The sequence below is a fragment of the Lepidochelys kempii genome, chromosome 15 (assembly GCF_965140265.1).
Source record: "Lepidochelys kempii isolate rLepKem1 chromosome 15, rLepKem1.hap2, whole genome shotgun sequence".
Taxonomy (NCBI): domain Eukaryota; kingdom Metazoa; phylum Chordata; order Testudines; family Cheloniidae; genus Lepidochelys; species Lepidochelys kempii.
In genome coordinates this window covers 28,358,035-28,367,606 of record NC_133270.1, presented here as the reverse complement: position 1 = coordinate 28,367,606, position 9,572 = coordinate 28,358,035, and the positions used below count along the sequence as shown (strand labels likewise).

The window sequence follows — 9,572 nt, the reverse complement described above, 5'->3', positions numbered from 1 at the left end:
CTGAACTGGGAATCGCCTCCCAGCTGCAGGGTAGATGCAACCTAAGTTACACGGGGCTGTGTCTGGATGGAGGACGTCAATGGGAGTTAAACACATGCTTCAATGTTTGACTGTGGCCTAAGGGACTGGAACGCTTTAGCTAGGAGAGTACCCAGCAGCAGATGTGCCGTATGACGTTGCAGGTGACAAATCACTCATGCTACAATCAGATTCACAAATATCTTTCCCATATGTGGGGGGTGAGAAGAAATTTCTCCCCAGGTCAGATGGCAGAGACCTTGGGGAGTTTCATCTTCCTCTGCAGTGTGTGGATTTGGGTCTCATGCCAGGATTATCTGGGTGTCTCTCACTTAAATCAATTCCCTGCCATGATGGTGGCCTTGGGCAATTCTGCACCTCGGTCCCTGATAATAGTCTAGTCTCCTGTGGGCTGTAATTCTTTGGTCTAATTCCAGTTGTTGGGTTTGGTGTGCAGGTGCTAGGTGGTGTTGATGGTCTGCGTCATACAGGAGGTCAGACTGTATGACGTGGGGTCTCTTCTGGCCTTAAACTCTATCATCCATTTTGGTTGCTGGAATACTAGTGAATAATAATCCCTACCAGCAATGGAAGTGAGGTGACCTCACCATTCAATCCATATTCACCATTCAATCCATATTGGGTTTTTCATTATCTGACTAAAAGCCGATTCCACAGTGTTCCTAGGATTTGAAGCCGTATCATCCACGAAAGTCAGCCCACACTAACACAATATGGTATACACCCATTCCTGAGACACACGCGCTGTTCCTAAACTCACAGTGAAGCGGAACATCCACAGCGGGTGTAAATCTATTGTGATCAGGGAAGCCATGCTGACGTACACCAGCTCAGGAGTCGGCCCATTTGGTTGTCCTACTGAAGTTAATCTCCTTCAGTGAGCTTGTTGAAGTAAAATTAAAACCAAGAAGCTTGTCTGGGTTTTTTCCAATAGTCTTACTTTATTAGATATCACACGAAGAGAGAAGATGTTTGTACCTGCATGCAGCGGAAGACTGGAGAGTATTTCTAGTTTCTGTATTACATTTCTCTTTCATTATTGGTAAACTGACATTTTGCTGTAAAATCACTGCATGCTAGTTAGAACGCAAACATCATTAGACAAGGCTCCTGCCCCATTCCTAAGCCATGTGTGCATGCTTTATTTACAAAGGCAAAAACTAGGTCAGGTCACAAATCGCCAACATAAAAATCAGAAACGGGTGAGAAATGGAGACATTGAATGTGACTTACGCAATACTCAGAAAGTGGTATCAGCAATGGAAAATGTTTTGAACAAGTATATGACTTGAATATAACTTCTTCAAAACTAAAGCAGACCAAGTTGGGAATGTTAAGAGAGGTGATGGTAAGAAGTTGCCAGGTAAAGTCAATCTTTGTTTAATTGTTCTGTGTGTCTATATGTATACACACAAAGAAGGCTTTACTGCCATTTATCTTTTAAAGGAATTGCTTAGACGATTTTTTGTGGGGAGGGGTCCCCAGGAATTAACATCTCCATTCAAACTTTGCTCCTTGACACATCAGGATTATCTAAATTATGATCTCAATTCTATAATAGAACATTACAGCATAGGACACTGCTAGACCTATAAATACTGTGAGCCCAATTTCCCCACTCAGCATCGAAGGTGGTCAGTTCCACACTTGAATGCTTGAATTGGCAGAGTCTAATGCAGATTATTTCAATGCCCATGACAAGTTAAGTACTCACATTAATGCCCCACAGTAAGCATTCAAGTTTGAAAATTAAGCCTTGTTTGCAAACCACTTTTTACATACTTAACATAAAAGGGCAAATTTATACAAAACCTCTGGAAAATAGGGAGGGAATGATAGATTTGGCAAAAAAGGCATTTAGATTGAAGAAAAGACTGAGGGCACTTTAGACGTGTATGCTCAAATTTACCACTCAGAAAGGTACTGAAAATGGGGGAGGGAAGGCAGAAATAGACCAGAAAAGCAAAACAGGTAGAATTGACAATTTTAGTTTGGATTCTCAGTGTAGATCAGCTACTATGGACATAATTTATTTGGACTTTGTACATAATTGAGACGTGCAACACAAGGAAGGAAGGACGGAGGGACATTTTCAAAGCACTCAACCCCCATTAAACTTTCAGTGAGCACCTCACTGCTCTTGTGAATATCCCTCTGAGTTCCTTGAGTGAAGAAATAAATGGATATAAAATACAGAAGACATTCAGGCGTGGAAAAAATATGGGATGGAAGGAAGGAGCGGTCTTCACTGGCCAGGGGAAGTTAAAAGGATCAATACGAGGGTTTGCATCAGTTTTGTTCACTTTACGTCTCATTGGCCTAAGAGAACAGCCTTGCAGAGGATAATGAGATGATAACATTTGCCGGTGATACAAAAGTTAGCAAGGCAGAGCCAAAAGCAGCAGCTGTCGGTCTAAAGGACAAAGGCAATAACATCTCACTTGACTTCAGTTGTCTAGGGGCAGAGAGGGGTTAGCGCTTTATGGAATTCTGTGCTGAGAAATGCAAGGTAATGAGGCTAGGAACCAAGGACATGAAACAGAAATATGTCCTTAATTAAAAAAAAAACATTCGAGCCTGAAAAGCATAGATGTACAGATAGCAGGGGATAAAGAGAACTTCTTCAGGTTACTTAGCAGCAACACTGCAGACAGGCACAGAAGTACTGAACTCGAATTGCAAAGAAATTAAGCTAGATGTGCATAATGGGTGAGCGAGACCACAAGTGAGTACAGTGAACTGCTCCAATCACCCTAATATAAAAAAGACTATTCTAGCAACGGAGACAATGCAGCCAGAGCTGGCCATAAAGAAATAGGGACTGGAGAATCTGTGGCCATGACCCTGTGTGATGCAATTGCCACTGGCTTCAAGGATCAGCTATTCTGAATGGCCAGATAAGCTGACCTTGCGTATGGAAACAGGTGCTTAAGCCTCAGGGAGATACAAAACTTCCTCAGTGGGACACACAACATCAGAGCTGGTTTTAAACAAACAAATTTTAGGGAGGGCACTAGGGTCTCATTCAGGAAAGTTCCTAAGCATGTGCCTAATTTTAAACACACGCTTAAAGCTGAACACAGTGGATTTAAGAAAGTGCTTCAGTGCTTTCCTGACACAGGGCCTAGAAAAACTGGGCAGAATTTCTTTACCCAAATATAGAGAAAAATAAATACATCTCGATGGGAACTAGGTGACCATTTGCAGAGAAATGTTTCAGGGCTGCGGCAGGAACTCTGATCTCAAGAGCTCCTCTGCAAAACGTGCTTTTAAGAGAGCTGGAGTTAACTATTTTAGATGATTTCTGAGATCTCGCACATTTCTAAATCCGTTGTAGCATCCCAGAGCAATTACTCATGTCCTAGGCCTGGGTCTCCGTTACCTTGTACTGTGTCTTGGCATTCACACTAGTGCAAAATGCCTAGGCAGCAGGTACAAACACACTAGTGTTTTATGCCCTCTTAGCACTGGTGTAAATGAGGACAGCAAAGAACAGGGCCTCTGCTTTTAACTGGTCCCAATGGCTGAGAGAGGCTCTCAGACTTGAGTGTTTCTATTCTGCATCACAGCGGCAGCAGCTTGGAATTGCCAGGTATTCCAGCTACTTGCAACGAACGGCCGTTCACAACCCAGACTTCACTGAGGACCAGGAGCTGCCTTACTGGATTCCTCTGTCCTTAAAGCAGCTTTGACTTCTGAACCCCACTCATGTGTTCTAAAAGGAGGTGAGAAAGCAACAATAAAGATGCACACCAAAGAGAGAGTCTAACCCATGGAAAGGAAGAGGATGGGGAGATTACTGTACTGCATTTAAAAAACACTGAACGCCCCATCCATCCACAGGCCAAATTGCTCTGAAGTAAATTAGGAAGGGTGTCTCAGTGTGGGGCATTGGATCTAAGATGCCGAAAATAAATGTACCAATACAGAAATAAATTCCCTTGTCTCCATCCCTTCAAACTAGAGCGGACAGGCCCTGAATAATCATCATTGCTTGGTCAAGCAGAAGAAGCTGATAGAAATGTGATCATATTCCCCAGTCATTTGGATTGTACAATCAGAAGTGCATCTGCAAAAAGTGTCCAATCTGGGAAAAGATGGAGTATTTCCCTATGCTGCCTTGCAAATCTTCTCTACGCTGTGGTCTTGCCTTTTACTGGCCACCCTGGCATCAAGCATGAGCTTCAATGACCGTAGGGCAATTTCCTGTGGAAGTCTGTCTACTCCCAAAGGAGGCTTCAAACTTGCCCTGTTCCAGCCTGAGACATTTTGGTCATAGTAAAACAGTCCAGCTACTTAACCGTAAACTCTAGAGTAAGGTCAGGTTCTTCCATTACCAAGTTCAGGAGGGCTTCCCCCCCTCAAGGGGCTGATGCAGGTGTCTCCAAGAAGCTGGGTCCCTTGTCCAGAAGGAACCTTTGCAGGTGGTTTGAGTGGTCTCTGGCTCAAGGCACAAGTTTCCAGGCAACAGAGCTGGGACTTCAACAAGAAGCCCTGAAAACCAAGTTCTCCAGAATGAAGAAAGAGCCCATAAGGACTGCCTAGAAGATGCTCTGGAACAAGACGCTATCCCTTGCGTTTTGCTATATCTTGCAGACCCTGGTTAAGGTGATTACCCACAGCAAAAAAAAAAAGAGAGAGAGAGAGAAAGAGAGAGAGAGAGAGAGAGAAACTTGCCTGAAACAACCTGGCTATACATTCTGCCAGGAAGCCGCACCGCTGGAAGGCTGCTCTCTCATTGCATTATGACCCGTAGTTTGTTTTTACAGTGGACAAAGGGAACTTCTGCACTACAGCCAGGAACTGACAGAGCCCAGCACAGACAGAGAATGTGGCACCCAGGAACTTCCACAGGGTAGTTACCAAATACATAGGGACAGCCGATCCAATACCCAGTGAGATCACTGGGAGTCTTTCCATTGACATCAAAGGACACTGATAAGCCCCAAGGTCTGGGCGTGGGCATGGCTCCCCCTTGACGTGAGTGGCAGCTCTTGTGAAGGAGATTTGATTGAGAAGAGGAGAGGGTTCATTTGCATTGGGAATGGCGTAGTCTCCTTCGGTGCGTTGCCAGAGAGAAATCTGAGGAAAGGAAGTTAGCGGGGCTCCTATACATTTCAGTGGATTCTCCCGAACACAAGTGTCCCGGTGGATTCAGCTCGGAGGGGCTGGGCCCGGCCTGTATGCCCTGTTCAGTACACCAGTTACCTCAGGGGGCAGGGGGCACTACCGTCTCGAAAAGGAAAGAAGGGCTGAATAGACATGCAGGTTCCTTAGCCGAAAACCCAGCTCTGAGTCCCCCGGCCTTGGGAAAGGTCAGGCTGTGACATTTACACCGTGGGCCCAACTCCAACGCTCTGGATTGACCTGAATGAAAAATAAAATGCCCACCGCACGGACCCACCCACTCTGCAAGGCAGAGAAAAGACTGGCCCTCTGAAATCACAGCTGGGGAAGAAGGGGCAGTCAGAGCGGGAAGGAGAACCCAAGAAGGGACCATAAACATTAGCACTGCCAGCTGCCCGTCGAAAGAAGGAAGGGGACATGCACCAGGTCTGGATGTGATCCCTTATCAAATTGATGGTGCAACAGCCCACTGCTGTGAGCTGCAGTGATTTGTCCCAAAGCGACAGCACCCTGCAGCATTGTGTGGACGGGTGGTCTGAGGGAGCAGAAAGCCTTTGTTGGTTTTCATCAGAACAATGCAAACAATATTGAGCTTTATTCCCCTTGGAGAGAGAGAGAGCAAGAGTACTCATCTCAATTCTATCCCATTGACATTTAAATGATTACAGGAGCCAACACTCCCTGTAACGCTATACCCCTATGTTCTACGAGCATATAAACAAATCACACTGCACAAGAGGACAAGAAACAATCCACAAACTAGAACAGCAGCTCAGAAGACATGCGCAGGGCCCACGATCTGGTGATGTGGCAAGAGTGGGGTTATTCAGTTGAGCAATGCACTTCCTTCACTTGCAGGGACTGCCCCCACGGTCTCAAGGCTCCAAAAGAAACAGCAGCTAAAGAAAGCTGAGGACTCCAGGCAGGGGAATTACTAGCCTATAGTTTCTTCTGTATAAAAGCACATCACGGGAATACAGTACGGTGACGGCCCATTGAAACCTTCATGCAGGATAGAGGGTTGGATTTTCCCCTCTGTCTGTGAAGTTAAAGCTTTATAAAGATGTTCATAGCAAATGACTAGTACTATTAATTTCCACTGAAAAAAGCCAAGAGTAAGCAAATAACTCATCAGAATAAAAAACTTATGGACTCTGAGGGACAACTCCATTCAGAACACACCACACAATACCACACCAGAGCAGAGACAGCAGCAGCCTGCAAAGGAGTCATGGGGTGACAGCCTGAACCTAGGTCTTTAGGTTTTGGTTTGCGTCCTAAGTTTGTCGCTGAGCGACCATATAGCCCAGGAGTACTTACTGTACTAATCTTGACATTGCTATGCTTGAAGGTTGTAAAAAACAGCAGCTGGATCAGACTGGTATCAAAAAGATCAAAATCAATTCAAGAGCTTGTCGGCCCTCCTTTTGTTGATATGAAATAAAACACCCACAAACAATAAATTAAGCACAGATTGAAGCAAATGTTTCTTTTGTGCAATAATAAAAGGAAACCCACCAGAAAATTGAAGTTGGAAGACCACTAACTGTCCCAGATAATTTCGTTAAGTATTGGATTTTAAAAGGAAAACAAATAAACACATCAACTCCTTAGGAAATGTTTTCGCATCTGCAGGTGGTAAAATGAACATTTATGAAATTATTATGAAACAAAAAATACTGGCTCAAGAGAGCGTAACAAATTCAGCCCCCAAATACATCTATTTGCTAGGTTATGTAGCCATCCTCACTGGAATGGGAGGTGGTTGCAAGTCTAAGACAAGGAAGGATTCCTATAGTAAGAGCATGTGCGGGTTCCTAGTTCCAAAATCAATTGTGTCAGAAACAAACCAAAACTCAGATCTGGTGTTTCCAAAATGACCATGCAGAAGGTGGCTCTCTATTTCCATCTGAGGAAATATGCATCTGAGGAAGTGAGCTGTAGCTCACGAAAGCTTATGCTCTAATAAATTGGTTAGTCTCTAAGGTGCCACAAGTACTCCTTTTCTTTTTGCGAATACAGACTAACACGGCTGTTACTCTGAAACCTCTCTATTTCCAGTTACTTATTTAAATGCCATAATACTCAGTGTCCTTGCTGTGAAATCTCAAAAGTATTTACCACCCCGTTTGCTAGCTCCATACACTGCAAAAATGTTCCCTCTGGAAAAGAAGCCAAATACCTAGTACTCTCCGGATTGTATCAGTGGAAATGCAGTTACTAAGTTATGTTTATAACCAAACCCAATGCAGAACAAACAGCCTTTTGCTTATTGCAACCTAGGTGTTGATATCAAATTAACTGAGCTGTCCGATGCTGTGATACCAACTTTCAAACTGCTCCCCCACCACATCCTGAAAGCAATAATAATATGGTAGGCTCAAGGACTGTGCATCCCAATAGACCGAACTGATGCTAAAAGTATTTCAGCTGGCGAAGAGAAAATGAGAGGAGTGGAAAGAGACATGCAGAGAGAAAAATAAACACACTTGGGTTAATGAGGACAGAACAATGAGCACCCAAGTGAAACACCTCCTCAAGAACAAATATCTTCAGCAAACAGACTAGGAAGCAATATTATGATGCAGGTTAGACTGGTGAGAAATGAAGACAAATGAAAATCCGCAGTGTGTGGCTATTGCTTGACAAAATCATACATCAGAATGATGCACTAGTCAGAAATGGATTTGAACACACAAAATCCAGGTTGCTCTTTGGGATGAGAATGGCAAACAGAGGATGCTGGCGTCAAGGAGACAGGGCAGCGTAACATGCCTGGGATCCAAAGAGGTGTAGGCAAGGCATGTAGCATTGGCTTCGGAAGACAGACATCGGGAATCCACTGTGACTTGGCAGAGGACGTGTATTTCAGAGAGACTGGTGCTGGGGACCTTAATCACTTGCAACGTGGCTCTCGTTTTGTAAAGTGTGCCAGCGTTCAATTTTCTTATCCTTATTCTTCAGACACTCGTACCAGTGTTTCAAACGCTCCCCCTTGGCGGTGATGCCCAGCTGACATCCACCTGGAGGAAAGAAGCAGGCAGGATAGTCAAAGAAGACACCAGGGTTCCAATTACCCATTTCCGTGGTGCCACTTTTTTCTGTATTTCTTTTTTCCTCCCCAGTTTAAAATGTCTTGTGCATTTAATGCTGGCAAAAGGTCCCAGACTGACAAGCTCTGGAGACTGGAGTCTTCTAGTCAGCACAAAATAGAGGCAGCATCACGGATGACCAAAACTCCTCTAAAATGGAGCCCGAGTGAGAGACCCTCACCCCACCCCTCCACACAGGACAGCCTAGACAGCAGGGCAGGGTTAGACCCTAGGGGTTCTGAAGAGCCTAACACTAAATATTTAGTTTTTCAAACCATGTTCTCATCCTACAACCCCTCCTCCCGTTATCGTTGGCTTAACCCAATGGAAGTAGTGTGGCATGGGAGGTCCAGATGCACATTAGAGTTCTCCTCAGCTGTAGTAGTAGCTGGAGAAGTTCCTCCTGCTGGGATACAGAAGCGGCATACACGCGTTCAGCTACTTTGATATTTGTGTACAGAGTGCAAGCAGAAGAGGGGCAGGGTGCCATGCCAATATTGGGGGGTCTACCACCACTATTGATACCACCGTTCCCTTCCTTCGCGTGACTAAACTCTGGCTCCTCCCTGCTCAATGCACATGGCTGACCGCCGAGCTGTCTAGGCCCCCACCTATCTGCGGAAAGGCCACAATCTGGCCTGAAGTTTACCTGCTCCAGGTTACTCTGACCTAGAGCTGGGCCACCAAGTTAGAGTTAGAAAAAAGTGCCGACCAAAAAAAGGGGTCAAATGGGCAAATTTTATAAAATCAGCCCAGAGCAGAATCTGCTTGTGAGCCCAGGTCCTCTATACAATGGTGCAACATGAGGAGTCGCAACTGAATCCCCGGTCCTGCTGCCCACGAGGTCCTACTTCAATGCTTAAAATGGAACTTCTTTGTATTTCAGAGCACTGAAGAGGACCTAAAGACAGGTGAGTCATTTAAAATCACCAAACACAGAGAGAGCACTTTGTGGCAGAGAGTTTGCAGCTCTGATAAGCCCGACCCATTCTTAGCACCCTCTCCACCGAAGTGCCTGCCGTTTTTAATCACACCCAGCACCTTGGCCACTTCTGGATTCCCAAGCAGAGCCGGCCAACTGTCAGCAATCCTTTGCCTCGCCCCTCTGACCTGGAGCGGTGTGTGACCTCAGAGCCACTGTAGGGAAACACCCTGTTCCCATCAATCGGCACAGAGTAGACAGACCTGTAACTCACCGATATAATCGTTAGATTTGCCAATATCATAATCCCAGACCGATATGTCCAGTGATTTCTTAGCCAGGTCACTGTGTTTTATGTCATAGAAAAACTCCTGGAAAGCACACAAAATATT

The 9,572-nt window shown here is 45.0% G+C and overlaps 1 protein-coding gene across 15 annotated transcripts in view; it reads right to left on the bottom strand.

Moving 5' to 3' along the window:
- Window positions 1-951: 951 nt before the first annotated feature.
- RPH3A (rabphilin 3A) overlaps window positions 952-9,572 on the bottom strand; it is a 109,620-nt gene continuing 100,999 nt past the window's right edge. For all 15 annotated transcript variants that reach the window (XM_073312415.1, XM_073312418.1, XM_073312421.1 and 12 more), the window contains 2 exons: window positions 9,455-9,551; window positions 952-8,189 (listed from right to left, as the gene is read on the bottom strand). In XM_073312415.1, the coding sequence (XP_073168516.1) occupies window positions 8,059-8,189; window positions 9,455-9,551 (228 nt within the window). In that variant the 3' untranslated portion in view covers window positions 952-8,058. The remainder of the gene's footprint in view (window positions 8,190-9,454; window positions 9,552-9,572) is intronic.